The following is a 19,735-nucleotide window of genomic DNA, read 5'->3' as shown; positions in this document are numbered from 1 at the left end:
TTGCTATTATCCATATTGATTACTAGCAATGCACGTGTGCTGCACAGGGGTTGGAGCCTATGATCTCAAAAAATGTTATGAAAACTCACCCACTTTAGGACATGTGCAGGGACCCCAAAAGCTACACAGATCATTTGGTGGGACTGGTCTTAAAAATGTGGGAGTAGTACTAAGTAAAATTTAATTATTTGCATTTTACACTGCAATTTGAACACTGCAATATTTACATTTTACATTTACAAATGATTATTTAATGATGATAATGAAGCTGATAACAATGGCGATGGTTTACCGAACTAGTGAATGTTTCCACAATGGTGAAACTGTCAACGCCGAACCCGTGAATGTGTTTACATGTGGAGAGAGAGAGGTTTATTATGGGTGGAAACTCAAAATCACAATTGTATTAAAAATTTATCAAACCTCCCACCCACCTTGGGACACCTGCTGGGATCCCAAAAGGTTCCAAAAAGTTTGGTGTGGCTAGCCCCGAAACTGAAGGAGTAGTTCAGGGATGGACCTGCAGACAGACGCTCATGCTTATTACCCTGCGCTCGCGAAGCGAAAAGCGGGGGTAAGCATCCAACTGCATACGTGTGCCGTACGTATCTGCATTTAAAAAATTCATTTTCTCGGCAAATGTTGGTCCGATTGACACGAAATTTTACCATGGAAGCGTTTCGGCCTGTATAATTTTTTTTATTCATAATTATGACGGCATAGGTTGGTATGGACGCCATCTTGGAAAAACGTTACACTATATCTCTCAAACCGCTAAATGGGAAAAATTGAAACATGGCTCATTGTCAAGTACTCACCATGGGGAATAAGATTTGTTGATTGTGATGTCATCGGTGCCTTAATTATGACGTCATAATTCGACAAGTACAAGACTTGATCTGATCAGTATGAATAAAACAAAAATTCCTCTGCAACTGTTGGTCTGATGGGCATGAAATTTTCAGAATATGTGCGGCTCCTGTAGAATTTTTTAATGATGGTTATAACGTCATATGTCACGTGGTACAGACACCATCTTGGAACAAATCTAAAACAAAGTTGCACCTCTATAATCTCCAAAACAGCTCCATGGAAAAAATTGAAACATGGCTCATTGTCAAGTACTGCCCCTTGGGGAATAACATGTTAATGATGATGGCATCGGTGCCTTCGTTATGACGTCATAATTCGACAAGTACAACACATCCGATTATTGTGAAAAAAAAATTCTCAGCATCTGTTGGTCTGATGGGCAAGACATTTTAACCATATGAGTGCCTCCTGTAGAATATTTTAATGATAATCATGACGCTATAGGCCATGTGGTACAGGCACCATCTTGGAAAAAAACCGAAAAATGTTGCACTTCCATATCTCCAAAACCGCTGCATGGAAATTTTTTTAACATGGCTCATTTTAAAGAACTCCATATGGGGTTTTTAATGTATTGAGCGTGATCTATGCAACATTTATATTAGAAAATAAATTTATGATATCGCTCACGTGGTCTGGCAGCCAGAATGGATCAAAGGAAAAAAATGTTCAAAAACAAGAGTTGGCTCGCAACAAGTTGACTGCGCAGGGTAAGTATTATATGAATACCATCTAGTTGATCCAGATTGATTATTAGGATAGTTTAACCACTTTTGTGCACATTAAAGCTAAACCATCAATTATGGTGAATATGAAAATAATTTCAATCTATATTCCCCATGCCTCGTTAATCATATGCATGAAGTTTTGCATCGATCTGTTAAGCTGTTCTGGGAAAATATATACATTTTTTTTTTTTTTTTTTAAATTCAATACCAGACCACATGCCCAATGACATCATAAATTTAATTCTTCACTCATTCAGGTCACAGAGCAGATATATTAATTGTTTTTTGAATCAGGATTTCAATTCAACCAATTACAGCTGGAATACCACATCGACGATGATGTCATCGTTATCCACCTATTTTTCCATTAATCCAATACAGCTGCCATACCATGTGACCTATTACATCAGAGCCATCAATTAAAATAGTACTCTCCATGGGAAGTCCCTCATGTTTCAATTTCGCATCAATCGGTCAAGTGGTTGCAGAGAGAAAAGCAAAAATATGTAGTGAACACTTATGGAGGTGCAAACTTTCAGACGTGGGAGGACTCTATTCCACCTTCTGAAACCTGCATGTGGAGATAACAACCAACGCATGGGTTTTGCAAGAGTTTTGCAACCCTTTAGGGTGAGACTAATCATTCCAAAGAGGAAACGTACTACTGTTTTAAGGATGTTAAAGGACACAAACAATAGGCATGAAGTATTAACGTAAGGTGGTGTAAAATACGCTGCATCAACCGCAGTGAACTTCTGAATTTTTATCTACAACTTTTGTTTTATTTCAATTGAGTTGTATACTTGAACACTGCAGAACAGAAATCGCCTTTTTGACATTTTCAAAAGGTGATGCTTATTTTTAACCTTCATTTTGAAAGGTTAATAACATGCAAGCCTTCTGCAAAGTAAACCTTCACCCACCCTCCCCCATTGAAAAGTTAATGGTGGAAAGAAACGTATGTATGTCTCATCACCACGTGAAGTGATGTGACTTGCACAGACACTGAAGGCTCCTTTGTTGTAGCAAATAAAAAGGCCTTGTTTAAATGAAATCATTCGTTGTAGCAAACCTTCGCTATATGAACGTTCGTCAAGCAGGGGATACCTGCACTTGGAGAAAATATTCTGGCATTTTATATCATCTCGACCAATAAGATTTGCTGCTTGCAAACTCCACTCATGTTCTTTTTTCTCAAGACCATGTGGGGTAAGGTGTTCAATGAACTCGGTTTTTTGTCCCCCGTCGTACCGCGGAGTGACAGGGGGACTACGGTCCCCCCCCGTCCGTACGTCCGTGCGTGCGTGCGTAAGCGAAGGACCGAATTCTAATTTGGTGTGTGGGTGCAACTAGGCATATGGAAGAACCCTATTGAAAATTAGGTCGCCACGTCAAAATCCAAGATGGCCGCCGCCATGTATGTCTGAACCTTGTGAGCGGAATATCTTGAAAAATAAATGAACTACTAACTTCTAATCTGGTGTGTGGGTGTATCTATGCATAAGGAAGAACGCTATTGGAAATGGGGTCGCCACGTCCAAATCCAAGATGGCCGCCGCCATGTATGTCTGAACCTTGTGAGCGGAATATCTTGAAAAACAAGCATTCTGAGTATTGCGCTGCAATACACGTCCCCTACCGGCAGTCTGTCGTCCAGAAAACTGTTGAGGAAATTACCAAAGTTCGAAGTGCCATAACTTTGTCAAAAATGATCGAATCGTCGTGAAGTTCGAACTTGATCTGTAACTTATCATGAGGAAACCACGTACCAAGTTTGAAATCATTAGCATTAGGAGTTTAGAAAAAAAGTCCGGAAAGCTGTTCTTTGCGTAACGGACGGACAGACGGAGGGACGGAGTGCAAACCTATAGTCCCCTCCGGTGTACACCGGTAGGGGACTAATAAACGAAGGACCAACTTCTAATCAGGTGTGTGGGTGTATCTAGGCATAAGGAAGAACGCTATTGAAAATTGGGTCGCCACGTCAAAATACAAGATGGCCGCCACCATATATATGTCTGAACCTTGTGAGCACAATATCTTGAAAAACAAGCATTCTGAGTATTGCGCTGCAATCCATGTCCCCCTACCGGCAGTCTGTCGTCCGGAAAACTGTTGGGGAAATTACCAAGGGTTATTTACCCACAGGTTCTGAATCGTTCCCAATCGGTAATTACCTCAGGACGGACTTGTGATTCGCACTCGGGACTTCGATTTATACACCTTGCAGACAGGTCAGCAGAAGCACAAGAAAATACGTTGTTGATAAAGAACCTTTCGAGTCACTAAATATCAGTAATTTATTATATTTTCCGGTTCACGATCAATGATCGATGTGTATATATATATATATATATATATATATATATATATATATATATATGTTGCTCGGCTTGGCTCCGCCCCTCCCGAAAGCGCACGCTGTGTCGCGCTTTTGACGTTCGCAGGTGAGGCTGAGGGCACGCCGTGCAGCTTGAGGAGAACTCTAGAATAAACAAGATATCCATTTTTAAAAAAAAATTCGTTTAATTAACGATATCTGCCAAACCACATGCCCTATCGCAAATTCCAAAAGGACATTTTAGTAGACTGACCTGCTGAACAGATCGGACTGTCAAGTTTCCCTTCGATTGGATCAAAAATGACGGAGGAGCTCGGTTTTAAAGGTTCATGCTTAAAAACGTCATAACTCTGAAACCATGTGATGCCTGACGTCATGCTCACTGACTTTTTTGTTCGTCATGGGTATGCAATTCTGCCTGCAAAGTTTGGCCTCGATCTGTTCAGCCGTTGCAGAGAAAAAGGGGTTTTCATGAAAACCATCTTCCCCCATCTTCCCCCATCTTCCCCCATCCATAACCTTGATCTTTTCTACCCCCACTAATTCACCCCAGATCCACCTTGTTTGAAATTCCAACTTCTTTCCTGGAAATCCTGGCAGTGTCCATATGTTTATACCTCTCCCACCCCCCCCCCCCCTTCACATGCCTCCCCCCCTTCACATGCCTCCCCCCCAAAGCCCTCTCCCTCCCACAGATCTCTCGATGTCTCCATGTCTCTCGGTCCCTGCTCTCAAATGTTGTGTTTGTGTCCTTCCCCCTCTCTCCCCATCTTGTCTACCGCTCCCGATGTTATTTGTTTTATGTGTCTGTTTGTCTTTCTGTGTGATTAATGTTCGCTCTTTCACGAGCCTCGATCTTGTATACAAAAAAAAAAAAAAAAAAAAAAAAAAAAAAACCAATATGGCGGCCGAACCACGTGACCTGTGACGTCATAATTACCATTAAAATATTCTACAGACAGAGTGCCCCCTACGGTGAAAATTTGATTTCAATCGGTCCTATTGCAGAGAAAATATTTTTTAAAGGAAATTAAAACTTAAAATGGCACTGAGTTAAGGATCATCAGAATTATCAAAGTTCAAAGTGCCATAACTTTGTCAAAAATGATAGAAACGTCATGAAGTTCGAACTTGATCTGTAACTTATCATGAGGAAACCATGTGCCAAGTTTGAAATCATTAGCATTAAGAGTTTAGAAAAAAAAGTCCGGAAAACTGTTCTTTGCGTGACTGACTGACAGACTGACGGACTGACAGACGGAGGGACGGCGTGCAAACCTATAGTCCCCTCCGGTGTACACCGGTAGGGGACTAACAAGCATTCTGAATATTGCGCTGCAATACATGTCCCCTACCAAAGTTCAAAGTGCCATAACTTTGTCAAAAATGATCGAATAAGCAAATTTATGTACGGTTGATGCTGGTTTTCAAACTTGATCTGAGGTATGCTGAGACACATGTGTGTCATGCCTCGCCTCGTTAAGCCCGCAAGGTCGCTCCATGGAGCGGCCTGCACGTATTGCACTGTGAATTATATAATTAGCAACTCACGGTCTCAGGTACCAGCGATTCAAGAGATATCCATTTTTTAAAATATTTTCGTTTAATTAACGATATCTGCCAAACCACATGCCCTATCGCAAATTCCAAAAGGACATTTTAGTAGACCGACATGCTGAACAGATCTGTGAAGCTTCCCCACGATTGGATCAAAAATGAGGGAGCAGCTTGGTTTTAAAGGTTCATGCTTAAAACGTCATAACTCTGAAACCATGTGATGCATGACGTCATGCTCGCTGACTTTTTTGTTCGTCATGAGTATGCGATTCTGCCTGCAAAGTTTGGCCTTGATCTGTTCAGCCGTTGCAGAGAAAAAGGGGTTTTCGTGTTTTCACGAAAAACAATATGGCGGCCGAACCACGTGACCTGTGACGTCCTAATTACCATTAGAATATTCTACCGACCGATACCCCCTACGGTGAAGATTTGATCTCAATCGGTCCTATTATTGCAGAGAAAATCTTTTTTAAAGGAAATTAAAACTTAAAATGGCACTGAGTTAAGGATCATCAGAATTCCCAAAGTTCAAAGTGCCATAACTTTGTCAAAAATGATCGAAACGTCGTGAAGTTCGAACTTTACCTGTAGCTTATCATAAAGAAACCATGTACCAAGTTTGAAATCATTAGCATTAAGAGTTTAGAAAAAAAGTCTGGAAAACTGTTCTTTGCATGACGGACTGACAGACTGACAGACGGAGGGACGGCGTGCAAACCTATAGTCCCCTACGGTGTACACCAGTAAGGAACTAATAAACTAACTATTAACTTGGAATCTGGTGTGTGAGTGCATCTACGCATGAGGAAGAACGCTATTGAAAATTGGGTCGCCACGTCAAAATCCAAGATGGCCACCTTGCGTCTTCTACTTTGTCAACTCATTTCACCGACGGGGGACCTAGGCATAACGCTTGTTTATTTCTGTTTTAGCGTAAGCTTGGCCGAGGTGGATTGAAGCAAGGTCGTGTCTACAGAAAACTGACTTTTTGGAATGCCGACCGCATTTTTCCATCCAATCACCAAACTGTTGAAATGTTCTCCATGGGTAGACACTCCTATGTTAAGTTTTGTGTTAATCGGTCAAGCGGTTTCAGAGAAAACGAATAAAGGTGAAAAAATGAGGGCTGTAGAAAAAAGTGAGGGCTGTTGCTGACAAAGGACAACATGGTCAAGGATTATTAGTTTGGGAGCAAACGTACGTACGATGGCAAACGTAAGCAGCGTACGATGGCATTTCATCAATCCTGTAATACTAATGCTTTTTCAACCCTGGAACGGATCATTCCTATAATATTGCAATATAACATGTACTAAAGGATCCTGAGACTAAAAGAAAATTCAAACCGTACTATAATCTAACTCGAGCGTTCTTGGAACGCCTTACCCCACACAAAAAGGACGTGGGAAGGGTCTCTTTAAACTTGCTTTACATTTCTGAGCATGATCTATATTTCCTGCATATTCTCTCGATATTCTCCTAGAGTGCAAGTGGCAAATTTGATTGGTCGAGATGGTATAACATTTGTCCAAGTACTGCTAAACTTGGTTTTTGGAAGGGTCAAAGTGATTCATGTTCTCGTATATAATTTGATTGAAACTTCAAGGGTTCACAAGTATTTTATCAAAAAAACGTCAGCCGTTTGCCACCGTTAATGCACTATCTTTTATACCACCTTATTCAACACATTACATTAAACAGTTTTTCGTGGCCGTTTGTCCTTAATGATGTCCTCAAAAATGAAGTTTCCTGTTTGGAATTATTTTCAATTTTGTTTAAATGCAAGACAGGCAAACTGACCATAATTACCTTACTCTGCACATGTGTGGTCGGGACCAAATTCAGTCAAAGTACTGCTACACTCCAGCTCCATGTTCTGGTGTTCAAAATACAAAATTGAATTGCAATCAAGTAGTTCCTCGATCAAAGGACGATGTCTGTAAACAGGCAGTGAACGAATTGGTGAACCCCACTTTTCGTATCGCGCGTGGGGTAATAATGTACATCTATTCTTGGTTATAACCAAAGTCCAGGGTGTAATGGTTAGACTTTAGAGCATCTGCTCTGAGTGTGGGAGGTTGGAGGTCAAATCCCAGCAGTCATACATAAAGACTTCAAAAATGGTACGAGCTGCTTTCTTACTTGACACTCAGCATTTAAAAGGAAAGAGAATGGACAAACAATGCTGGGAAGGCAATGGCAAACCAGCCAGTATAATCTTTGGCAGTACCAGCGCCGTTTCGAGTATGGTACAAATCTAATTCCTGGTCGTCAGATTTGGAGAACAAGTGAAGAGCCTGTCCCAATGGATGGGTGAATGCCCCCAGAACTGGCATAGAGTATGGCTTGTAATACCTGTTCCCACCTGGAGCAATGCCGTATTTACACGTAGAGAATTAGGATCCTTCGATGACAAACACCAGTTTTTAAACTCATGTCCACAGGGTTGAGTGCATAATCAAAAACACAACCATTTGAATTATTGTATGACACCCAGGATTCGTTTTACATCCTACCTGGAATTGCTTTTCTTTTCTTTAACTCTGAAAGCACAACCTTTCAAACAAAACTTGAAAACAGTGGACTAACTTCTAGGCCAAGTCATTAGCCATGACTTGTACACTAACCATATTGCAGAGGCAGCTGCAAACTGGGCAATCTCAGTCATTCCAAGAAAATAGAAAAACTCAGCCTACAATAAATTTGTGTAATAATCAATGGAGTATTGCTCTACTTTATAGGCTGGCACTCCAACATCACCGCTCTCCTGGATTCTGAAATTTAAACCTCAACATTATTGGAATCTTACTTGAGGCCAAAACATAAGAATTGTTGCTCTCATCACAGACAGTTTTGGGATTTTTACCACACATGCTCCCTCTGTTCTGAGCTCTCCGACCCTCCTCAGCTCTTACAGGATCCATGCATTCCGAGAGCAATGCCCTCCTGGTTAAACTCCCAAAATCTAGGCTTTCCACACTTCCTCTTTTTTCCCCCTTTTGTGGAACCAACAAGAGCCGGTTCAAAGAAACCTTACCCTGCATCGCTTCAACCAAGCAGCACAACAACATCCCTACCCACAATCCTTTGTGTCCCACATTACCCCCAACACACTGAACTGTCGGTACATTGCTTTTGTTCTCTCTCCCTTGCACAAGCCCAGATTTGACACAAAAAAGGTAGAACAGAAGCAAAGCTTTATTGCCAAAATTAAAATTCTGAACCTGTAGTGTAAACACATCAATACAAAACCAGCAGTAGTATGAGCTCAAACAGCCCAGCTTTCACTTGACATATTGTTTATAAAATTATCACAGTGGCATGTACTATAAAGCATTTGGTGCCGAAGTTTTAAAAAAGTACCAAATAAAAAAACAAAACAAACCTTTACCTAACCATCCAGTCACATGACAATATAACTGGCTCATATCTCTGCAGAGCGTACGAGTTAACTAGATTGCTCCCAAACCTCATTCATTCTCTTCTTTTTTGGCAGAGTTTTGTTTTTGGAAAAAAAAAGTGCATTTTCACCGCACGTTATGCGTGGTGTGATGTATTGGTTCAATTTGCTACTTATTCACTTAATATGCGGATAGCCGTCTGCTCGAATCCCTTGGCACCATTACACAAATGGCGTCCGTTTGTAGCCATGGCACATGCAACCGGTTATCTAACTCATCATTATTATACAGATAGGTGTAAATCTTACAAGGAAAGTATTTACTCGAGCGTCGATGACAGTCATGCAACCGCCAACGCGACTTGCTTTGAAGAAAATAAAAGTCTGTCCCACCACCAGCACCAACCACCACCACCACCACCACCACCACCACCATCTTTTCTTAGCAGGAGAAATATGCACACCATAAACCCCTGTCTGCCTGAGGTACATGGGAGTTCCCAGCTTTAAATAACATTAAATGTTCACACCATATTTACAAACTTCCCCATTTACATAAATTATCACAGTTTTTGGTTTTTCATAAAGAAACACTGTTTTCCCTTCAGCAAGGAAATGATAGTTTGTTATGGCTATCTTCAGCATCACTTGGAATTTTCAGGGATTTTTTGGGGGAGGGCAGGGTGGAGGGGGAGAGGGTTGGGGAGGTGGATCCTTAAAAAACGTTTGGGGACACTACCAGCCATAGCCATGCAGAGAGGAGTTAAAGCACACCCAATACTCCTGCTCAATCATGGGCTGCCTGCCATAGGGGCAATGGGGAGAGAAGGGAGGTGCGATAACTGAAAGAGTTAAAACAACTGATACTGAACTAAAAATGTCCAGAACTCTGCAGGGAGACGACCTTATTCTTATACATTACCCACTCAAGAAATTTCATCAAACTGTTGCCCATCTTCAAAGTGTCTCATTCTTCAACAAGCCATTAAAAAAACCGTCTCTATAGATGAAGCTTACCAGAAAAGTTTCTCCATTGATAGTCCTTGCTCTGGTCTCGAGCTTCAAAATAGAACCCCCTTTTATTTCCGTCGTTTCTCGTCCTTTTCGGCCTTTCCGCGAGCTTGCCCATCACTTTCGCCACCCGAGTACATCCTGTCGATGGCTTTGAGGGCTTCGTTGAGGTAATTCTGAAAGGCGGTGAGAGCGGCACAGATCGCTGGAGATCCAAAGCCGTGCGTGAGAAGACTGAAGTGCGTGAGTGCACTCTGCACTCCTGTCTCGAGCATGGGCACGGGACGTGCATTTCCAAGGGGCGAACGATCCTGGGCAAGAAGATCGGCAAACTCCTTACAGATTTGCCTGGAGGTTAGAGGAAGGGAAGAAATAGTGTCAGGAACGTGACAGGTAATGCACATCGTTTCTGAGCGAGTACTTTTCCCCAAGTGTTTTCCAAATGCTTCGCTGTTCACGCAAGACTATTACACCCGTTTGTACGTTTGGATGGGTTTGCCAACAATTATTTCACTTACTTTGTGGCCAGGAGCATGTTCTTCCGAGTGTGCAAGTCTCCATGGTCCGTATGTTGCCTCGTCAGGAAATCCGCTACAGATTTTGTTGGAAACTCCGTCTCACTCGCATATCCAAAGTCCCTGGCAAGATGAATGGCCTCACCTGCACGGAACAAGTGAAAATCATTCACTTGTTTGGATGCTAAGTGTATCCTGTGATACTGTTATTGCTGTCACACAACCAAATCGGGTCCCTGAGAACCAAATCGAGATGCAACACATCCAGGGCCAAATCGAGTCGTGGAATTGATCTTTCATTAGCAACATGACATGACAATACCTCCCCAAGCATTTTCTCTTAACATTTTGAGAATTAAAATGGACTGGCAGCCTCGAATGTCAGCCGAGCTATAAACTATCATTCTAGTGTTTCGCAGGCAGGGCGAGGCATCGAAGTGTATGCCGTCCCTCCGATGGACGTTAAAACTGGGCATTCCGTGTGCCAGCAATATTCCACCATTTTGTTCAGAGAGTAGCGTGGTGATAGACCCTTACCCTGGCCAAATTCCTCCTCTAACCTACAGGTGGGCACTGCCTTTGCACGACAGCCACACCCCCCTCAGCCAATGATACAAAATATAAAAGAAGAGTATGAAGGTATTCTTTGATTTGGTCATATTATGGCAACCGAATGCATACTCAAATGCTTACGGTGACCTTTTCTGATGAGACCAATAAATGGCGTACCTTCCACAAGAGAGGTGAGCAGCGTTACGTTTGCAGCTTTACGCCGGCCTGCAGGCAAGTTCAGCCCGATCTTGTCCAGGTTTTCTCGTAGGGAGCGACCACCGTTCTTGGATTTAGCTCTACAAACACAATACCATAGAAATCATAAAACAATATGACAACACGGAAATAAATGTTTCATCAAACAACTGCTCACCATTCGGGAACTCATCCTCCATCACATATTCCAATTTTGTATGAATAGTAAAATCCACTCCCTACGGGAGAATTGGTTTTCAGAATTGCCATCGTTTCCCACGCTCAATATCCGCTCCCTCTGATGTCATTGGTTAAACCTCTTGCACTATTCCAGCGTACAAGGTAAAATCACAAGTCATCTCCTCACACTCATGAAAGGGGGTTTGGTGTTAGGAGGATGAATTATTTCAAGCCCATGACTTGACCCTGGTACCCTAAGCCTATCTAGTTCCGTCAAATTGTGTCAGACTCCGGGTGGCAATCATGATCAGATTTCTCCAAACTTCCCTATCCTGTACTGCTCCCAAAAGCTTTGGAGAGTTCACGTACCCCAAGCATGAAAATTTGATGATTGGCTTTCCAACGGTACCATTTTCTATTATTCTACGCCAGCAGGGACTGTTACATTAAAGCTGGAGGTCATACTTCTTCTTCGCCGGCAGACATATCCATTGTGGGTCTCCTTTTCGTAATAGTAGCAACCGTTCCCTCGAGGAGTGAAAAAAGGTATGTAATACCTACTCCTCCAGCAGGGGGTCAGTTGTTAAACCACTTGCACTGTTCTCCGTGTGCAGGTGAAAAATCACGGGTTGTCTCCCCATTTTCACACGGAGGGGTGATTCGTTTGTGCCCATTACCTGACCCTTGGTAACCCGAGCACGTATGCAAAATTTGATGGACAGTGGCCCAACCGTTTTACATTCTATAATGATCATACATGCATGCACAATATATAAAAGAAATTACCTAACTTTAGTTTGATTAAATAATCGTACAGATCAACTCATTCCACATTTTTCTTTCATTCGGTGATATTCGAAGGTAAAAACATCAAAACATGAATCGTTTTGTGAAGAACGACTGGTTATCCAGGGGTGTGTTCTTTACCAAGCAGCTTGCTATCGCTCGCCAAGTGACTCGCTTTATTCAAAGTGCTAAAGCAAGCACCCCAACAGAACGCAACGCTCGGCTCCACTTAACATGGCGGTCTCCATGGAAACAAACAAAGCTAGCATGGTACTGGCTAGTTTTCCATGGAGCTAGCTAAAAAATACTGTCCAGGCCGTTGTTTTCAGTTTTACTCGATATTCTTGTGACAATTACCCCCAAACTAATATATTGTGTTAGGAGCGGCTACATAGTACGTGGAAGAGGGAAAGAAAGATAAACAAGTCAGGAGACGACGATGGTTCACAAGCGAGCAGTATTCAATGACAAAGGGCGGACTATAACCGAAACAGGCCCGGACAGGCCAGGAAATGTCAAAACGAAGGTTACTGACCTCGAAATGAGATAGAAAATATTGTATTATCAGTTATGAGGTTAGTTAGTTACACAATACCGAAAATTCGGTGAAAAATGAAATGAAAAAAAAGAAAAGAAAAAATGAAAAATGAAAAATCGAGCTCCGTGAAGCTATACACATGACATTGGCCTAACCAAATATCGAAACCCCTGTCAGATTCCACCAAACCCCTCAGAGAAGATGTAGCTTGAACTTGATTACCCCCTAAAAATACATATTTTTTGGGCGTGGCTCCAGCTACAATGGGCGTAATACGCCCACCTCTAGGCAGGACACAACGACATCATGATATCAACCTCCCACCCAAGTTTCATCAGCATCGGATGATATCATCGGGTAGTTATGCTGCGGACAGACAGACGCACATGCAGGACGAATGTAGTGGTCACTTGATAACTCGTGAACCAATAAACAGGGAGTCAGAAGGAGGATCCCCTGCCAAGCTTATCGATGGACTATGGACCAACCGCTGTACATTTTGGGACGGGGTTTGCAAGTTTGGAGTTCTTGAAGAATTAGGATGAAATGTAGAGTAAAAATTAATGTACGAAATGAACTTTTTAAATTATACGAGTATACATAAACAAGGGTATGCCTTTGAACATTTAATTGGTTGTAGTATCTTTTTGAATCCGACTAAGGCGGCCATTTTTACTAACATAATGAAGCACCTGTCTTGTATCGCTTGCTCCGTTTGCCGAGGAACTTGCCAAGCGGCTTGCAAAGTGGTCGATACGGAACGACTGGCTTGAGAAGCGATAGCAATTGCTTGCTTACAGAACACACATCCCAGGTTTCGCAGTTTAAAGAGATTGAGGCTATAGAGTTTCAAAAAGAAAGAAACACCATCAGCGTACCTGCGCAGGACACCTCCAAGAAGCGAAGCATTAAGGCACTCTGGAGGAGAGAGACGTCGTTGAACTTCGCCCACCGTCACCTTGTACTTCGACGTAGAGCTGAGCAGGGACAGTCGGCCAGGGACGGAGCAGAACACGTCTCCTGGATTCATGGTCGCTCCTGGGAAGTAGCCATCTTTGTTCATGCTGTGTATGCTCAAGGAGCCATGCCCTGATGACTTGGGAAGCACTGGCCATGGAGAAGGACAGAGGACAAAGACGGAATAATTAGAACCACATCCAGAAGTACATTACAATGCGAACACCTCTTGCTCATTACCAGAAAGGCTTTTCTGTTCAACATGCATAACTTGAAGCCCATTGCGTGCCATCGTATGCATACAGTATGTTGCTGACGGAAAACATTGAGATCACTCTGAGGTGCACACCCACCTTTCTTTATAACTGAATCTGCTTGTTCCATGAGGTTCAAATTCATAGGATCTTCTGCCTTCGAAAACAAAAAAGAATTTCGTGAATCAGGTGTTATTTCCAGTGCAAAGAAAAAGCAAACTATGAAGGGGGGGGGGGGGGGGGGAGGGGGAAGAAAAGAAAAAAAAAACCAAAAAAGGGAAAGCCATTCACAAAGTTACTTCTCCTTTAGCAGCGCCAATTAATCTCACGTGGTGAGGTTGGCATGGGAAGGTTTTTGGCCCAGGTCCTTTAACCGGCTAGCCAGGCCTGCCATTCGACCGAAGGTGTTTGTCGCAGGAATTTGTAATCTGTTTAGGGTACCGGCGATAACTCGCTTACTCTTCTTGAAAAAGAGCGTGGGATATTTAACGCGAGTTGTCTAATGCTAGTAGATGGGACATCCGGCTTAAAGTCCATTTGAGGGATGGCGCACTTTGCGACATCCCGGCAGCGAAGCCGATCCGACCGTGATTGACCCCAAACGGTGGCACAAAGGCATGGGCACTACCCATACACGACCCTACAGGATGCAAAGAAAAAGGAGACGATGATACCAAAAAGAATCGTTACGGTTACGCAAGCAAACGCTTGCGGCCCTCGGCTGCGGAGGAATAAAATTGTCCGCACTGGTTATGCCTTGATCGCAGTTGTCCTTGCAGCGTTTATGGAAAAACAAAACCTCGAGCATTTATCATTCAAAATAAGGTAAGTTTTTAACCTCCTTCGCCAAAACAGGTGAGAGATAAACAGGATAAAGTCGACATTTTAAATCTCATTAAAGAGCATTCATAAAATTCCGTACAAGTGAAGTCCATCCTTCAAAACCCGGGAAGCATTTGATAATGTCAACAAAATAATGGACAGGGATTGGTGCATCGCCTTCTGAAAAGATAGAAACTAACTTTTATTAGCAGCATTTGTTAACTACTTGAAAGGTATTGAGCACCCCTCCCCCCTACCCCCCCCCCCCCCCCCCCCCCCGGGACACCCTCTCGTTGACTGGATTTGTGTTGAGTAAGGTATATACTTGTATATGTTAAAATGAGCAACTTTCTCGATTTCTGGTGTTTTTAGATGTTTCTTTTTTTTTCCAACCTATAAGTTTTCAAACCCAATGATCAAAACTTTGAGCTCCACATATGGGCAGGTGAGGGGAGTATGACAAAAACCCTCGTAATGGCTGCTAGAGATGCATCTGAATCCTTCAATTCTTAGGGTTTTTTGAAAAATATTAAAAAGACAGAGAGAAAGGGGGGTCAAAGATTTATATCTGAACTGTGATCTCAAGGTTGTTTTTTTTTAGATGAACCAAACTTTTAGAGGCTAATTGGATGGAAATTAGTCGCCAATGATATTTGCACCATTGAAAGAGCATGAAGTCCATTAACCCCAACTTCGAAATCGAAATTTCAAAAACAAAGGAAAAAACTAAGGGCTCACTTTAAGATAGAAGATAAAAATATTTAAATATTAAAACAAAGAGCAGTAGAAAATAAAAAAAATAAAAAATAAATAAATGAATAAATAAATAATTCGTGCAATCCACATCGACAGCCAATTTTTTTTTGTGGTCTTACTTGAATGATAGTTGATCGTTTTGTCCACAATACCACGCGTGCTGTTAGTTAGTAAAATGATGCGTGGACGCACGCAACACGACTATACAATCACACACACACACACACACAAAACCACACACACACACACAAAACCACACAAAACCACACACACACACACACAAAACCACACACACACACACAAAACCACACACAAAACCACACACAAAACCACACACACAAAACCACACACACAAAACCACACACACACACACACACAAAACCACACACACACACACACACAAAACCACACACACACACACACAAAACCACACACACACACACAAAACCACACACAAAACCACACACACACACACAAAACCACACACACAAAACCACACACACACACACACACAAAACCACACACACACACACACAAAACCACACACACACACACAAAACCACACACACACACACAAAACCACACACACACACACAAAACCACACACACACACACAAAACCACACACACACACAAAACCACACACACAAAACCACACACACAAAACCACACACACACACAAAACCACACACACAAAACCACACACACAAAACCACACACACACACAAAACCACACACACAAAACCACACACACACACACAAAACCACACACACACACACACAAAACCACACACACACACACACAAAACCACACACACACACACAAAACCACACACACACACACAAAACCACACACACACAAAACCACACACACACACACAAAACCACACACACACACAAAACCACACACACACACAAAACCACACACACACACAAAACCACACACACACACAAAACCACAAACACACACACAAAACCACACACACACACACACACACACACACACACACACACACACACACACACACACACACACACACACACACACACACACACACACACACACACAAAGCCACACACAAAGCCACACACACACAAAGCCACACACACACAAAGCCACACATACACAAAATCACAGACACACACAAAACCACACACACACACAAAACCACACACACACACACACACACACAAAACCACACACATACAAAACCACACACATACAAAACCACACATACACAAAACCACAAACACACACAAAACCACACACACACACTCAAAACTACATACAACCCCACCCCCACACACCCCACAGTTCGGGGTAATTATACAGAGACGAATCATTGCATCACATGACGCTCGCAATGTACGTGATGAAAACAATGAGTAACGACTCGAATTTGCAAAAGGAGAACGAGGTCTTTGCACATTCGTCAGAACGCCGTGTACCTGCACACCTGCACACGTGCAGCACGTTGTTTTGTTCGTTTTCAAAATGAGGACGACTCAAATGAGCAAAGTACTAAGCGACTATTTATGTGAAGAACATGTGATGAGCTGAAATAACGAAGATTGTTCAAATAACGACATTCATCAAGATCGAATATCGAAGACACGCTCACCTGGCGAGGACGCACGCACACACACACACACACACACACACACACACACACACACACACACACACACACACACACACACACACACACACACACACACACACACACACACACACACACACACACACACACACACACACCTTTAGATTGTCTCCATTATTTAATTTCGTTAATTAAACCTTTAACGCCCCAGGTATCTGAACAGGATGTCTCAGGTTTGACACACAATATACCGTTGTGAAGCCTTAAGAGATGCCCAATTACCTGTTATTGACTCGATTATAGGTCTTCTTCTTCTTTAAACACAACAACCTGGGCTTGACCCAAGCCTTTCACGAACCGGCTGGCCAGGTGCGACTTTCGGCCAAGGTTAGGGCAGGAATTTTCAATTTGTTCAGGATACCTGCGATAACTCGCCGACTGTTCACGAAGGTTTTTTTTTTTGTCTACCAACTAATGTCGGAAGACGGGACACACCTGTTTAACGTCCACCCGACGTGCCTGGGAATACCTGGACGGCAGTTTAGAGGTGGGACAGGTTTCGAACCCAGGATAGACAGGTGTGCGACTCTTTCGTTACCTTTGCGACGTCGCCCGTTATCGACGGTTCGGCATTAAAAATAATTGCACAAAACGCCAAACGGTGCAGAGAAGGATGCCGGACACCGACAGGTAAAACATACAGGTATATATAAAGACAAAACATTTTAAAGGTACTGTAAGGTATGCACACCTGGCGAGCTGGAGCCACAATGCGATGTTAACCTCAACGGACGAGATTCCAAATGTTATCCCTGGAAAAGACAACGTCCAATACCGACGGCGATAAATACCTCTTCGTCGTGCAGCGAAGACACAGGTATCACTTGGAGCGATAGGTTGCTCGGCAACGGCGCGGGCTCGATACTACTGTGCAGCAGCACGTCCGGCCGACGGACGTCCAGGTAATGCTCTCGGCACTGATCCAAGGAGAGCGCGCGCCCAGGTAAGCCGCCTCCACCACCCACGGACACCTGGGAGAGCAGCGAGGTGTCCTGGTGCGGAGAGGACTGCTGCCGCTGCACGACCGGCCAACCCTGGGTCTGCGGGTGGTACTGGTGGTGATGGTGCAGCGAATTGAATGAGAACGGGTCGTGCGCATAAGGTTCCTGAGGTTGCGCATACCCCGCGGGTAGAGGCTGGTACGGCGGGGGGAAGTAGGGGTGCTGGAAGTCCGCGGACACCTGCGTATGGCCGAGCTGGGGACTCCCACCGAAGTTCCCCGATTGGCTGAGCTGCGAGAGCCGGGATGAGCCATGAGCTCCGGTGGGGTCTTGGCGCTCCTGGAGAACAAAGAATCACCAGGTGAACGTTATAAAGCAGGTACGCCAGGTACGCCGATACATTGCAGAACGTACGGAATTTTAAAAAAGGCGGCAAAAGCAAACAGGTATAACGAAAGTCGGTACGAAAAAATCGTACAATCAGCATTTCGTGTTCGATTTATTACATTTTATTACAACCTTAAATTAATACAATATATAAATATATATCTAGATAATACGTACGCATCGTCACAAATGGTTCTACAACGGCAACCGATACCAATGCGACTACCTGGACAAAACACGAGTGGACACTTGGCTGTGTCCCACTCGGAGTAAAAGCTCAAACGTATCGACACGACGACCAGGTAAGTAGACAAGCACCCGGCATTTCGCGGAAACACTCACGCGCACGCACATACAGGTGAGTCCGCACACCTTCACGTCATCGTATAAACAGCGCCGACCGCGTACTTACGGGGAACAGAGAATATTTAACGTTGTCTTGGAATTTCAACAGCATTTTTATTTCGTCGTATTCGAAGCAAAGTTCAGCCAGGGCGCTCGTTTCGTTTGGAACTGAAAAGGTAATCGCGACGTGACGTCACTCGCTGCGCGTTTCGATCAAAGGTTGTGCAGAACGTGGCGGGCCATCAAGAGCTCGCCCTCACCGAACGAACCACCGCCCTTCGATCACGTACGACTCACGGAGACTACTATCGATTCCGCTTCTCATCGATGACCGTACTTCAACGCCGACGCCTATCGCGAGCTGTTTCGGGCGGCAGAGCGAGTCGGCGCGCCACCGACCAATCAACGCGGGCTCCGCCCACCGCACGTAATAAATGGACTCGGCGTGCACGGAGCCTATGCGCTCGCGCCCGTTCGCGGATCGCTCCTTATTGGCTTACGGGGGTCACGGGGAAGAGTGCGTCCATTGCACGGCGAGAGCTCCGGAGCAAAAACCGAAGCTTAACACCTCCCACTACCTGCGCTACCGACTACTGTACTCGCGTTCAACTCTGGAATGCCTGCTATTGCCTTAATTACCTGTCCCGTACCTGTATGCGCAGATACTCTCAATATGTGTGACGTTACTGATATATAGGCCTAAGAATCAATAAGACTACTTGTCGGAGTGTCCGCAGGGGTTCAGGTATAAAGTTTGGAGAAGACATTTAATTATTTATTTTTTCGCTTTTAAATTCCCGGGTTTTTCCGTAAAAATAAATAAAGTTCGACTTCAAAGGTTAAAGCTATCCGCTCGGAGTTATACCGATTAGGTTGTTGATGATACAGTTCATTGTACAGTATATAATTATACGTTTGTTATTAAAGTTATTTGTCA

The 19,735-nt window shown here is 43.4% G+C and overlaps 1 protein-coding gene across 2 annotated transcripts in view; it reads right to left on the bottom strand.

Annotated features, from left to right (window-relative positions):
- Positions 1-9,551: 9,551 nt before the first annotated feature.
- Positions 9,552-19,735, bottom strand: part of LOC137432416 (transcription factor AP-2-alpha-like) — a 32,891-nt gene continuing 22,707 nt past the window's right edge. Inside the window, exons 1-7 of one of the 2 annotated variants that reach the window (XM_068124328.2) lie at positions 18,866-19,170; positions 17,917-18,405; positions 13,987-14,044; positions 13,555-13,783; positions 11,155-11,273; positions 10,429-10,570; positions 9,552-10,258 (exon numbers count right to left, since the gene is read on the bottom strand). In XM_068124328.2, the coding sequence (XP_067980429.1) occupies positions 9,979-10,258; positions 10,429-10,570; positions 11,155-11,273; positions 13,555-13,783; positions 13,987-14,044; positions 17,917-18,405; positions 18,866-18,910 (1,362 nt within the window). In that variant the 5' untranslated portion in view covers positions 18,911-19,170 and the 3' untranslated portion in view covers positions 9,552-9,978. Of the gene's footprint in view, positions 10,259-10,428; positions 10,571-11,154; positions 11,274-13,554; positions 13,784-13,986; positions 14,045-17,916; positions 18,406-18,865; positions 19,171-19,735 lie in introns of those variants that run through there. The other variant, XM_068124329.2, reaches the window with a different exon arrangement.

Source organism: Myxine glutinosa, chromosome 8 (assembly GCF_964187855.1).
Source record: "Myxine glutinosa chromosome 8, kmMyxGlut1.1, whole genome shotgun sequence".
In the NCBI taxonomy this organism is placed as follows: Eukaryota; Metazoa; Chordata; class Myxini; order Myxiniformes; family Myxinidae; genus Myxine; species Myxine glutinosa.
The sequence above is the reverse complement of the archived record's forward strand: the minus strand, read 5'-3'. Positions and strand labels throughout refer to the sequence as shown.